Source organism: Convolutriloba macropyga, chromosome 8, assembly GCF_964194025.1.
Source record: "Convolutriloba macropyga chromosome 8, txConMacr16.3, whole genome shotgun sequence".
Lineage (NCBI taxonomy): Eukaryota > Metazoa > Xenacoelomorpha > Acoela > Convolutidae > Convolutriloba > Convolutriloba macropyga.
In genome coordinates this window covers 46,934,662-46,949,216 of record NC_134475.1, presented here as the reverse complement: position 1 = coordinate 46,949,216, position 14,555 = coordinate 46,934,662, and the positions used below count along the sequence as shown (strand labels likewise).

General features: G+C 39.3%; 2 protein-coding genes across 2 annotated transcripts; both read right to left on the bottom strand.

Annotated features, from left to right (window-relative positions):
* Window positions 1-529: 529 nt before the first annotated feature.
* On the bottom strand, window positions 530-4,551 carry LOC142344768 (uncharacterized). Its single transcript, XM_075396684.1, has one exon. The coding sequence runs from the start codon at window positions 4,515-4,517 to the stop codon at window positions 687-689; it is 3,831 nt and encodes a 1,276-aa protein (XP_075252799.1). The 5' UTR covers window positions 4,518-4,551; the 3' UTR covers window positions 530-686.
* Window positions 4,552-4,722: 171 nt separating this feature from the next.
* On the bottom strand, window positions 4,723-11,907 carry LOC142344151 (histone deacetylase 8-like). Its single transcript, XM_075395677.1, has 5 exons — window positions 11,236-11,907; window positions 10,700-10,825; window positions 10,275-10,470; window positions 5,451-5,664; window positions 4,723-5,084 (listed from the first exon to the last, which is right to left on the bottom strand). The coding sequence occupies exons 1-5, from the start codon at window positions 11,540-11,542 to the stop codon at window positions 4,794-4,796; spliced, it is 1,134 nt and encodes a 377-aa protein (XP_075251792.1). The 5' UTR covers window positions 11,543-11,907; the 3' UTR covers window positions 4,723-4,793.
* Between the last annotated feature and the right edge of the window lie 2,648 nt (window positions 11,908-14,555).

The following is a 14,555-nucleotide window of genomic DNA, read 5'->3' as shown; positions in this document are numbered from 1 at the left end:
TCAAACAGAAATCTCGCTTCACTTAAAAAGCAGTTTGGTAGAATTTTACGATCTCAAACTACTCATTCTTCTCCGCCGCGTGCTATTCTAGCGCTGCTAAGTCACTGCCTCAACTTCTCATTGACTTCAAACAGTTAAATTGTAAAATCTGAAAAGATTGCTCACCAATATGAGAGCCACATTGAGCCAAATAACAGCCTTGTTACTCTGTTATTAAAAACACGAAATCGTGGCTTATTTTAATATAATTGGGCAAAATTATTAAAAATTGGTCGAGAATAACGCATAAAGTGAACAAAATAACGGTAAAATGCCAAATGTTGGTGAAGTTTAAACCTGGATAACTCTTGGAAAAAGACGAAATTCAGGGCTTTCATGATACCCCTCATTTCTTTCTACGTCATATAAATCGATTGGCCAAAAATGAATGAACAAAAACCCTGTTCATAGTTCCAATCCCGTAGTTGAGCACGTAGTTCCAATCCCCCCCCCCCCCAAAGAAAAAGAGGTTGTAAACTTTTGAAAACAGTTATCAAGAAAAGATAAATATCAATTCAATTCAATGAAGGTCTCCAACAACATAAATGAATTTTTATATCCCTGCATCCAAAAAAAACAGCAATCAGATAAATCAATTTAAAGATAATAGTTTTCAGCAGTAATTTATTTAGCACATTGATCAACCATTATTTGCCCAAATACTTTTTGGTTGATGGTCTATTCTGCATATCGGGATCATTATCATATCTTCTCGCAATATCTTGTCTGACGACATTGGCAAAAAGCTCTTGTAAATTTTCATCATCTTCAATACTGTCTCGTAACGCTACCCTAGTTGCCTCGTTCACACTGCTTCCAGAACTCATACGTTGCAGCGTTCCTTCCAGAATTCCTCGCATTGATCCCTCATACCCCAACGCATTGGTTGATGTCGCCATAGCTCTCTGTCTTGGCGGCATGCCAAATAAATAAGCGTCGCTGAAATAATCAGGGAAACTCTCTTCATTTTGTTTCTGCTCATCATTTTTCAAAACTTCCAGCCAATTTTCTGTCGCCTCATTTACTGTATTTGTGTCGAAAATACTGTTCATTGATTCTGGCTCGTCTGGCAACAAAACATTGAAACTAAGCCTAGCGTGGCTATTTTGAGCCCTCAAGGGTTGTTTAACTTTAGGTCTAACAGGTTGTTGTTGTTTACTTTGCGAAGCACCATCACTTAAATTAGTAGATTGATTCGTCCCAGAGTTAGCAACTCCGATAGAGCTTCCCTCCGAACAATCCATAGGCTCTGATTTCGGTTCCACATTTTGACTCGCTGAGTTCGGCTGTTGAGTCATCGGCTGGTCTCGTCTCACTATAAACTGTTCAACTTGCGAGAGAGGAACTCGACTTGAAGCCATTGAAGCAAGATTACTCAATTGTTGAGACACTAACATTGTGATCATAGGCTCCATGCCAGATATGTTCATGCCCATAAAAGTTGGTGGCTGTCGGTTATCTGAAGACTCGTTATCAGCACTTCGACTCTGAGTTCGTAAGAAGTCACTCATTAAGGTGTTTGCGAGCACCGATTCCACTCTTTGAGATGAATGCAGAATGTTCGTGTATAGGACAATCATCTCGAACATGAAATTGCTAAAAAATGTAGTTACATTTTGTGCGAACTCGTTATCACCAACTTCATCGTTCATTGTCAGCTGGAGAAGCTCAAAAACACGTTGTTCCAAGAATCTAAACAGCGATTCCTGTCCGTTGACAGTTTCGTTGAATTGAACATTTAGAAGTTCAAAACTATGATCTCCTCGAATTGACTCACTTATTCGACGTTGCAACAAATCTTCCGAGTAACCTTCCCCTCTTAGAACACTTTGCTGCACAAACTCTCGCAAAGGCGTTCGTACCTGTGCCAAAGCTGGAGTTTGGCCGGACAAAATTGCAAAAAGTTCAGGTACTGAAATTGATCTCGCAAATACGACAGCAATGTCATTCAGTATACCACTAGCCTGTTCCTGGCCCATTTGGAGCAGATCAAACAAGTTAGTTTGGGGATTACCCATTCCCGATTGAAGAAAGCCAGCCATCATTGAATGAAGTGGGTTTGGAGGAACTGGCTGTTGGTCTGGAATATCTCCAGAACCATAAAAGTCATGCTCATCTGAATAGGACCCATCCTCCATCGGATCACCAAATTGGGCTTCCAGATTGACTTGGACATCAGTTTGCACATCGCCAAAATTCTCCTCCGAGTTGCCACCAAACCCAGTTCCCCCAGGCGCAGTTGCAGACATGACACTGTTGATGATATCCTGAATTTGCTCTCCGATGGGTCGGTTAGGATCAACAGCAACTGTGTCTTCGTTCATTTCTAAGTTGATTCCTGGGTTAGCTGCAGCCATGCTTTGCAGAATATTCTGCAGGTCAAGCCCCAACCCACCCATGTTGACTTGATTTCCCACACTCGCGTTTTGATCAGTCGTTTGCTGTTCAGCTGTCACGTTTTCATTCGCATTCTGGGACGCACCAGCACTTGTTGTATTGTTGCTGCCATTTGGCTGCTGCGAAGCAGCACTCGCATTTGCTCCACCTGTAGCACCTCTAGGAGGCCGCGGCTGGAAAAATCTTGAGTTGCAAGGCACAAAAGGATCTCGGGGTCCAAAAACTTCAGGACGAATTGGAAATCTTGGTTGGCCAGGCATTGCTGCTTGTTGTGAAGCATCAGATTGGTTATTTTGAGCCGCTTCGGGGCGCGCATCTGTAGAACTCGAAGCATCGGTCTGTTCTGTCGGATTGGGAACAACATTTGGAGTTCCCCTTTGTGCAGTCGTAGTACTCTGATTTCCATTTGTTGGCTGTGAAGCCGCGGGGTTTCCACGAGGCACACCAGCTCGAAATGCAGCTCTGAAAATTGTATCGTTGCTTCCAGGAACAGTGAACCTCTGAACATTAACTGGAATCTGACCAGGGCCCATATTCGGAAAAGCACCTGGAGCCAAATTTGGAAAAGCGCCTGGAACCATGTTGGGAAACGGTCCAGGTATTACAGTAGGAATCGCTCCCGGCGGCATGTTGAAAATAGGAGCAGCAAAAGTAGGAATGAACGGCGGCATCTGCGGCATTCGAGGATTGAAATTTGCTTGATTGGGGTTCGGGGTGTTGTTCGGAGTTGATGTCGAGTTTTGATTGGAACCTGAGTTGTTCGAGTTCGGGGCCATATTGGCTGCTTGTTGGTCAGCATTCCCGGGACCACCAGCTGGGGGTGGCCCTGGAGGAGCACCCATGTTCATAGGTGGAATAGGGATTGCAGCACCATTGGCATTTACTAGTACGGGAGCAATCTCGATAGCAGTAGCTGCAACTGCGTTTACTGGCACTGGATGAGCCAACGCAACAGGCGGACGATGTGATAAGTTTGTGTACAAATCAGACAAGGAATGTTGAGCATGTGCCAAAAAATGAGTTGCTTCCCCAATTCCATGTATTAATACATTGTGCATATGTTGCACATTCTGGGCCTGCTCGACGTCAGATGACGAAAAAATGTTTTCACATAAATCGACGTATTCCTGCAACTCACGTTCGCAGTCATTCACATTTCGATGCAAAGAAATTATCTCTGCCGCTGGATAGGCTCTAGGCAATCTTCGATTTCTTCGTCCGTTGCCAGTTTCACCGTTGGCACCATTTGGCGACTGTTGCTGAGCATTTTCCGTTCCTTCAGCTTGTGAATTTGTTTCCTCAGTTTGATTTGAAGGAGCACCACTTGAGGCAGTTCCGTCATCTAACTGTTCGTTTGTTTGAGCAGTAGCAACTTCTGGTTCAGCTGGTATCTCCAAATCTTCCTGAGTTGTTGTTGAGGATTCCGAGGTTGACTCTTCCAGATTACTCATTCTATCTTTCAGTCGCTTCAAATGTCTCAAAACGTGTTTCGTACTCGCAATATACTTTCGACAATGTTCCACGCGATTAGATCCTGCATCTACTGGAGTTGCTGCTGGACGACCAGCGTTGCTCACAATCGGTGGTCTCGGGACCCTGAATCGCACAGTTCCTCCATTCTGTGGCATAAATCTGGGGGGTCCTCTAGGCGGAGGAAACGGAGGCACTCCAGGAGCTCCTGGTCGTATAAAACCAGGAGCCTGGTTACCTCCAAACACCATTCGTATTTGTGTTCTGGGCATGTTTGGATTTGGCCTTCCAGACCTACCCAATGGAGGTCGCACATTTGGATTATTCACGTTAGGACCAGACGCACTCGATGACGATGCATTTGGTTGATTCGAAACTGGTTGTCTTTCTACTAAATGAATCGCTTGACCATCCAAGTTATACGAGGACAAAACATTGCTGTCATTTAAAACACGTCCAGCATAAATAAGTCGCTGCTTGTCTGCTGGAATGTTGACTCTACTGGCAATTTTCTCTTTCAATTCCTTGACTGTAATTTCATTTGAGATGTTCTCGAACTTCCTCGAGTTGCCGTCGAGAGTTTTGATTGTTATGTCTATTGTAGATGGCATTTCTAATCTGAAAATTCAACAAATCTTTTCTACAATTAAGAATATTTTTTTACTTCAAATAGACCACAGTCCTACCGGGAAAAGACATCAAGTATTTTCCGCGCAAGAAAAATTGTTCACGCTGTTTGATACAATAACCTTAAATTTGTGGTTGGCGATATTACTTATACATGTTTATCTTAATTCCACGCCGTTCTTATGAAAATTCAGCTAAAAACTATCATTCAATAAACAAATAAGATCAAAAAGGAGAAATCTCAAATTAAAGCAGAGTTTTTAGCAACCGGGTTTGGCTATTTTGCTTAAAATTTTTCCACATTTCTCAACAATTTCATTCAAATGCTGCTCAGAATTTAAATCTTTCATTTTTGATTCTTTGATCTCTAAACTGTAGCACGGTCCATATTCGTCAAGATACTCGTGTTCCGGAATGTCTTCAACGAGAGGCCATTTATTGACCAGTTCCGCTTGAATAGATGACCAGCACCTTGCTGTATTGCTTCTGTGATATCCTCCGCCTCCTAGGACTAGTAATGGCAAATCCAACTTCCGGATCTTTCTCACTACCTAAGAAGTCAAAACCACTATTTCCAAACCCATGTACATATTACAATTTTTCGCGAACAAACTTATTATGGCCAATAAATTTGTTCAATTGTGGGCAGATCTCATGAAACTCACATTCAGAAAGGCGCTCATCTAAATCTCCTTTGAGCAATCTAGAAATCGAATAGATAATCATTTCAATTGCACGGAATACGTCTCTCCTTTTAACACATCCTGAAAATAGACATTGATGGCCGTAAAATTTGCGATATTCGCACTTCTCGCTAGATCAGATAATTTGGCAAGTTCGGGTGTAGCAAGACAACAGTGTAAAATTTTCAGCTAACTGTTCCAATAAAATTCTTTTTCGAAACAACTCTGACTTACATCAACGTAAGCAATTGAAGTCAGATTGAGACCCTGGACCGGATCATGAGCCAAGGAATCTGCACCACATTGACATACGATGGCGTCCGGCTGAAAAGCCGCCACCACTTGCTCAACAATTGTAGAACTCACTCGCATAAATGGTTCATTTTTGAGACCTTCATGGAATGGAACGTTTAGAGAGTAGTTGAAACCTTTGTAGCTTCCAATCTCGCTAAAACAGGAGGATCATGCGGAATTGTGAAATAAAATGAAATGATCCAAATGCAATCTATTTATATCTGTAACTCTATACTAAACAGAACTTCACGAAGTTTATAATAGAAGAAAAAAATGGTGAAATCATAGGAACATCTAGCTAGCAATAGCCCTGAAGAATCCTGTCAGGAAACTTCAACAGTAATTACCGTAACACAATCAATGGGTGCTCAAGTTGAGGAGGTACACATTTCAATAGCCTCATAGGTTACCCTCTCGTTATTGAACTCAACCCGTTATTGCCTGATTTACTCGCAGAACCAAGAACTGCCCAGAGCAAATCTGACGGAAACAGTACTATCGTGGTGTCAAAATTTGTGAACATATCAGTAAAGATTTGAATTTTGATGAAAAAAGAATTTTGCATCTCAGAGACGGAACGGTATATATTAAACGGGCTCAAAGAGCAAGCGGCCTCTTTAAAAGTAAAAATGATCTCGGCTACGATCTGCAAACGGTATCACATTATTTCTGAAAATTCAATAAACTGGCTAATTCTGATCTTCGGTGTTCAACTAACAATGTAATTTTTGCCGAAACCGTCAAAGATTGAATGCTTTATATGACAGCGACAGCAACAATCCAAAAGACTTGAGCCGATGTGAACACGAAAGCGAAATCTAGTAATAACGAAAACTGCCACTCTAAACATGAATCGTCTAAATCTTGCACGGAATAATCATTTGCGCGCTTTATCGGTTAATCGGAACGCAGAGACAAATCTGTTAATCACCTAATTCAATCAGATTTGATGGGTGACAACAGTGGCAATAGGCACAAATCTTGATCCAATTATATACCTAGTGCTTACCGCCCTTTTACATTTCAAACAACCATCTTTGATTTACAACTTCTATGACTTTCAGTGACATGTGATGTTTACTAACATTTTATCATAGGAATCAAATAAAAGTCAAAACCAAATGCGATCAATTCACATGCTAAAACGGAATAGTTGTGGAAAACTTAATTCCTCGCATCAAAAACTTAATGTTCCAACCCACCTTGGTGGGGGAGGAACTATATACTCAAATGTTTTTTTTTCAGTCAATTTTGGCCGGTCGATATATTCATCGTACAGAGTCGTGAGTGGCATCATGAGAAATCACATCCACCGTAGACTATAGAATTATGAAGATTTTTAAGAATTTTGTTTTTTCCACGGAGTTATCGAGCTTAAAGTTTTGTTTCACACTCTCCGAATTTTTGATCAATTTATTTAGTTTTCTTAGTTGAAAGCTCGTAGTTTTTATGACTTCCAAAAGTATTTGTTCACAAAAACAAAAAATGAATTTTTGAGATTTTCCCAATTTTATTATCTTATTTCTGTCAACTTTAAGCTCAGTACCAGCAGCAAGGTTGCATCTCTAGTGAACATAAGTTAACTGGTCACTTCGTTGTACGTTTTCAGAAAGGGTTTTTTGGCTTAGACTGAGTTCTTTTGTAAATTTTCCATTTTTTTGTACATTTGTTTTTGTCTTCTCACAATTTGAATTTTGTACATTTTGTACATTTTTTTTTAATTTTGTACATTTGTCTTTGTCTTCTCGCTTCTCGCAATTTTAATTTTGTACATTTGTAATTTTTTTATTTTGTACATTTGTCTTTGTCTTCTCGCAATTTTACGTTAATGACAGAGCCCATATCACAACAAGGGCGTTGAAAAAAATCGCAATTGAATATATTTAAGGTTTGTAATGACTAGGTAATGGTTTTAACGGCTTCGATGCCGTTTTCAAATTAATTGAATTTTTTTTTTACTTTTGTCTATATTTGTCGTCATTTTTGTAGCCTTATGATATATTGTGGATAAAGACAGGTCACAACTTCCTTTCGCTTTGGAGGTACAAATAAAGCTATTTAAAGGTTTAAGTCCATAGCTAATTGTTGCCATGGCTTTGAATATGTTTGTTTCAAATCTTTTCCGGTTTCTTAATCGTTTTTTTATTTCTGTTACCTTTAGCATAGATTCAACAATTGCAGGTTGCGTCATTTTTAGTGAAATGAAATATTAAAATTTTCGTGTAGCGGTTTTGTTTAATGGTTGTCTGTTTTTGATTCTACGCGCTTCCATAAAAATTTGTTATTCAAGAATTTTTGCCCAGAGTTGAGCATAACTTTAGGTGTCGTGTCATATTAGCAAAATTAATACAGATCCCATTGGCATTCAGGCCCAATAACATTAATGTAATTTTATTTTAGTTAATAGCTTAAGAGTTAATGTACTGGGCAAGGATTTTTGGAAAATTTTTAGAGAAAGCTGAGATGTCAGAGTAGCTTCGCTTAAAAAATCTTAATGTCTTAATATAGAGTTACGTATCCGTAGTTGATCACTTCTCGGTTTATGATGCAAACAATTGAAAATTGATACCAATCAAAATAAAACATCGACAAAATCACCAAAAGCGCCTGTTGCATCTAAAAAATCCCCTTGAAAAGTAAAGTCGAGAGGAACAAAAAACGAGCTTAAAAACTTTCGAAGACTGTCAAAATGACAAAATAGCATCTGGAAATAGCATTCACTCCTACTTTTCTCGCTCTCTTAAAATAAGTTATGGAAAACCACTATAAAATTCTTCCTGGTTTTGATTTTCGTTCGACAAATTGTCGTAGTGTAAAATAAAAGTGTAACACACAGCTTGCAGACTTTCAAAAAATTAAAGCGATTGGCCTCTGACTGATGCAGGGATTAAAAAGAAAGATGTGAAAAGGTAAAATTTCACAAATATTCTCAACAAAAATTTTAACAGCCGCTTTATAACCCAAACAACGCCTTGGAGAACATTAAAGTTCAGATCAATCTACAAATTCGTGTTTCCTGACATTTTTTCCTAAAATGCAAAATTAACCGAAAAAAATATACTAGAACTGCATTCCCAAGGGTTAGAATAAGCGAATCAATTTTAATTTAATCAAGAAAAATTGTTTTTTAATAGTTTCCCCATTTTAGGCAGATAAGGATAGCACTTTCACCCCGTTTTAGGTTGGTTGGTTGGGAGACTAAGAAAATCACTGAAAGGACGTCATTAGATTTTTAATTTATTGCATACTGATGAATACCAATTGCATACACAATTTTGGTGCCTTTTTCATTTACTTTTGGTATTAAACTGCCACCACTTCAGCTGCTAAAAAATCTTAAAGAGAGAAAAAAGTTATATCAGGCAAAAAGTAAAGGGCGTAAGTCACAGGAAAAGTCAAAACGAAACCGTCAAGCAAAATGAGTCAATGAGTGTACAAAACAAATTCTAAATTAACAATACCAATATCACAAACATTGTATGTTTTTTCCGTTTCTGCCCTCCACCAGTCACAACACCTGCCATTACATAGTAATACATTATTTAAAAATATGGCACGTGCGTCTGGGGGTGCAAACAATATGCACCCACTAAAGTGTGGGGCACAAACGAAAACAAATCTGGTGCATCAAAGAAGAGACGAAAAAAATTAACTGCCGAATCAAACGAAAAGCGAACTTAAAAAATGCAGACAATGCTTTTAGTTTAGGGGTGTGGGAGCAGTTAATGGGGGCTGTGGTCCTAAGATGATGGGGGTAGGTGCGGGATAAGTAAGTTTGGAGGTAAGGTGGGGGGGGGGGGGTAGTTCGTTTTGGGGTGGGGGTAGGTCATTGGGAGGGGGGTTCCACTAGGATGAATGGGGGTAGGCAGGCAATGTTCTATTACAAGGAAGTAAAAGTTCAAGCCATCAACAAACCTTCAGCTAAAGAAAACAGCCGGAAGACTCCGGATCTGATTCAAAGGAGAAATTAATTTCCTGAACTTCCTACTTTAGTACACATTAATTTAAATAAATAACAGAAACATTAACATACAAACATAAGAAAAGACAAATCTGATAATCAAAACAGACGACAAAATTATATGAAAAATTTTACTAAAAACATGTTGCGACTCAACTGTTGGCAAAAGAACGTAATAAGAGAAACGGTATCAACAAAACCGAGGAAAAGGAAAAACTAAAATAAAAAATCGCAGAAATTCCCGCAACAAGCCAAGGGTTTTTCCACAACAATTGTTCTTAAGAAAACCTTTGTAAATTCATAGGACCGATCAGCGACCCATCCAATTCCTTTCAGAGACATACTAAAGGACAATTAAAAATCAAACAAAAACCGTGCAAAAATTACAAATGTATAAATTCAATTTCAGTGGAAGCGGCCCTGTATAAACTTGAAGTGTCACTTCTTGGTAGAATTAGCAAACCAATAGCTCTAGATGAAATACTAAATAAGACTGCAAATAGCTGAAAGATATTGGCAATAAAAAGGAAACAGTCAAAATTTGATAAAAAATTAATTGATTTTCTTTAACAGACATACCTCAGTATTAAAATCAATCAATTCAAAATATCGCCAAAACCAAATTTGGCTGAAAAATTTAGTTGAACTAAAAACCGCTTTGAAAAATTCGCACCTGATAAAAAAATATTGCTCGTTCAAAGCAGCAAAAAACGACAGAAGACGGCAACAGTAGCTAACTCAATTATTTCGTAGTCAAGAACCGCGTCCGGCTCTAATTCTAGCAAAGCTTGGCCATTGCTCACCTCAAATCACCGGTTCCGGGGTAGAACAGTCCAGGTGAGTATCTGTGGAATGAAAGAGAGAACACTTTGTTAGTACAATAGAAGGCCTCTTGCACCCCGTCTCCGTGGTGTACATCCAAATCAATGTACAACACTCTCTCAAATTTCTTCAGGAGGTGTAGAATTGACAGGACGCAATCATTGATGTAGCAGAAACCTGCAAAAACAAGAAAATGTTCGTAGACCATGAAATAAATAAAGAATTTTGCTACAAAGATGCCATCAGCTTGATCATCACGCACTGCTAAGAGCGAGCAATCATTCCATACGGTTCATATTAGTTCGCTAGTTCATCCTCATAGACTATCCATTTTCCAATCGCACAAATAAACCAAACTCCAAACATTTTAAGACTTTACAGTACCAGTGGTTATTTTGGTCGTTACCTGCGGCGTAGTCCTTGCGACAATGGTGCCACCCTCCGAACCAATTGATTGCAATTTTGGCAATGCCTGACTTGAGACATTCAGCTGCATCTTGGGCTGCACCAGCAAGTAACAGAACATACTCTCCTATAAACACCGCAAACGCAATTATTTAGCTAATGGTTCCCCTTCAAAGGCTTTATGACCGGCTGTCATAATTCAATCTTCAAAGCCTCGCATCTCCTGAGATGATTAACTTCAATATCCTTTTCGTAACCAGGAGCAAACTTCAAAGCCTTACGGCTTACTGGAGCTAAATTTAAACCAAACTACTTCAATTCTTAGACGCACCGAAATAAATTAGCTCGATGCAATGGTTTCATTAAAGAAACAATTATCAAGATAACACGTCTCTAGATGGCTTTACAGAAATCAGCGCATGGTCAAATATTCGTCATTGAGCGATACTAGTTCAAGGTAATTGATGTCACCTTTAACTCATTATCCCTGGCTTCTAACAAAGTGTAGCAACGATACACCAAATTAGTCTCACGGACCTAGCTCGTCCAAGACTGGGCATTCAAATTCCAATCCATACAATTCGCATTCCTTCGCAAATTCCACGTCATCTCGCGATCTCTCATTGCAATTCAGGAGGAAGTCAACAAAATCACTGTCATGAAAATATTTTAAGTCTTCAGGTTGTGCTGCTCTCGGAGACACTATTCGTGTATCTGTGGATGTCGCATCCAGTAGACCATAAGCTGTTATCAGTTCATGGATACGCGATGCTCTGCCGTGACATCTAGTAAAAGCATCGGATAACTGTTCAAGTCGTTTTGAATAAATGTAAGCAACACTCATTTCGATATCATTTTAACCATCGATTTAACTAAAATGATGTACCAAAAATGTATCAGTAAAATATCATTTTAGCTTGGGGAACCAACAATAGCATGAGGGAACAAAAACTTTTTATATAACCATTATTCGCGCGAGTACGAAAACGAAACGTCAGTAATCAAACTGAAATTGAGCCATGGTCGGTAGTTTTTTTGAGGTAGTTATACATTCAGCCACATTTGCAAACAAGTCAGGCTTGGCTTGTATACAAATGTAGTGTCGGGTCCGAAGTCTACATAAAGAAAGTTTTACATTGGAGGAGCTAAAACAGAAGTCCAATTGAGAAGTCCTTCCTACTAGAGTTCATTTTATGTATAAAAAGATGTTGAATTGATAAATTAGCTAAATGATTGTTCAGAAGGTTGCAAAATTTAGTACGAGATTTCTCTAAATTAAAAATGGATTGCAAATTATTCCGGATAAGTTATTGCAAAAAAGAATTGAAACTAACCGACACCGACTAACGTCGAGCAAATTGCTCTCAAACGACCGGCGAGCGGTTGGCGTCGTCAGTAGCTAGCCACCGTTTAGTGAGGCTAGCATTAGCTCAATTTAAAGGGCGTGAGGTGAGCGCAGCGGGGGAAGGGGGGAATGGTGCAACATTGAGGGGGGGGGGGGGTGGGGGGCGGGCAACGGTGGGAGGGGGATCTTTGCTGCACGAGGCCCTTACGGCCTGAATGATGTGCAGGGTTGGGGGGACTGACGTTGGTAGCGGGGGTGGAGCTAAGGGATCAATTTCTAAGAACCGCCCCTCACACCATAAGTATAAGTCTCCAAAACATTTCATTGTCTCAAGAGACTATCCAGTATCCCTGTTTCAAGCCTGAAATAGTTTCACTGACTCATAAAGATCAATATACTTGCAACATAAAACTTTTCCAAAAATTTGAAAATTATAAATTTTATCCAAAAATTACAAAAACTGGAGCCTTAAAACTATAGAAACTAAACAGCAGCTTATTATCACCAGGGTCCCAGGGCCCCTGGTGTCGAAAAAAAATTCAATAACAAAAAAATTGCAAACTTTATTTAAAAAATGCTTAAATTATATATATTCGATAATAAAATCTTGAAAAAAATCATTACATCTAAAAACTATGCAATAACATATAATCAAACCATAGAAGCAGTTCCGTGACTGGAGAAACCTAAAAATGACAAATTTCAAAAAACTTGCAAGGTCTATAAAAAGAAACGGCTAAAGCTTGTTATATTAAAAAATTGGAAGTTAATCCATGATCACAAAAATTTTCCAATAATTTATTATAAAACCCTTACGGAGCTTTTCTAACCCTTAAATCTTAAAAACCTGAACAAGGACTATACATGTCAAAAAAATCGAAAATGGAAAGAATTGTCAAACGCTAAACTTCGTGATGTTAAAATCTGTCCAGACTTTCCATTAAATCTAGAAACTAAACAGAAAGCAAGTTTCAAAACCTAGAGGAGGATCTATGGCTCTTGAGACTGAAAAAATCACAAAACTCCGAAAGCAAGTTTTATCAAAAATTGCTAAAATTTGTGACATTAAAAAGTTGAAAAACTATTCCATGGCCAATAAAAATGTGTCAGTAACTTATTATCAAAACCATTAGGATGTTTTCTGACCTCTAGTTCTGGAAAGACTTGAATAAGGAAAAAAATGCCAAATAATTTGAAAAAATTTGCACGTTTTGTCAAAAAACTGCTAAAATTCGTGATGTTAAAATGTTGAGACCATTCCATTACCACTAGAAACTTTGCAGTAACCTACTATTAAAACCCAGAGGAGGTTATTTGTTCCTTGACACCTAGGAGTAATAAAAACCAAAAAAATGTCAAAAAATTACAAAAAGCTTGAAAAAATTGCAAAATAGTACAAATTTGCGTGTTTTTAACAAGCGGTTGTTCGTCAGTAGGTAGAAACGGGGGGGGGGGGGGGGGGGAGAGGGGTGCACCGGGGGCTGAAGGGGGGAAACAGCAGGGTTGGGGAGGGGGTAACAGCGCGCGGGGGGTATGGGTGTAATAGTGGGGGTCAACAGTGGAGGGGTCTTCAACTTCTAAGACCTTCACACCATAAGTATACGTCTCCAAAACAGTTTGAGCTGATACAGAGCTGAAAGACGCAAAGAGCACTTAATGCCCGCTGGGCGCTACCTGTTTATCCCGTATTTGAGGACGAAAAGTCAAAAGCGTCAGACGAAAAATCGGTCAAGCGAAATATCGCAAAAAAAAAGACCGACAGGACTAATATAATTGCTACAAACTCCGTTTAAGAGCAATTAAAAACATAACTTGCTCCCAAACAACTCGCAGGGCCTCGATTGTACTGTAGTCTGATACAGTTTTAAACCGCAAGAAGTCAAGGCCGCAAAGCCAATGGAAAAGTCCAGCAAAAAATTACACAAAGATTAAGTTAAAATTATTTTGCTCTAACTTTGTTTTCGAGCAATTTAAGAACATCTGGACAAAAAACTAACAAACTTTAAGAAAGGAAACAAACGTGACCAAAAATTTCCAATAACTGCGGTCAGAACAAGATACAGACTTTTGATGCGGTACTCAATAGGGATACATTTTTGTTAGATGCAAGTTCCCCCTATTTTTCAGTTGCCAATTTTCATATATATAATTTTGCGGCTATCCATATCACCTAACGGGTATTCTCACCGAGGCAGCAGAAATAGTTCTCCTAGAGATAGTAGAGATAGAGATACAGGAATAGAGAGAAGGTTAAAGCGATTGGAGGGTAGGGTTGTGGGAGCTGGGCGAAATGGGGTTCAAATCGCCATTTTCGAGGGGTGTGGGGCGGTAGGGTTGGGATGGCTGAACGAGCGGGTGCTCCAAATCGGCCGCTGGATTAGGGTGGACTCAGGGACGTTGAATGGGAGGGAGTGACTTAGGGGGTGGGGTGGATGAGGGGTGGGCGTGACTGAGGGGGGTTGAAACAGTCAGGATTAAGAACAGCCCTTCATACCATGAATTGATGTCTCCA

Coding starts and splice junctions, on each gene's coding strand:
- LOC142344768 (XM_075396684.1), bottom strand. CDS start 4,517: ATGCCATCTACAATAGACATAACAATCAAAACTCTCGACGGCAACTCG.
- LOC142344151 (XM_075395677.1), bottom strand. CDS start 11,542: ATGAGTGTTGCTTACATTTATTCAAAACGACTTGAACAGTTATCCGAT. Junction 5,665..10,274: donor CCCGGAACCGGTGATTTGAG/GTGAGCAATGGC, acceptor CTCCTGTTTTAG/CGAGATTGGAAGCTACAAAG. Junction 5,085..5,450: donor CTTCAATTGCTTACGTTGAT/GTAAGTCAGAGT, acceptor TTGACTTCTTAG/GTAGTGAGAAAGATCCGGAA.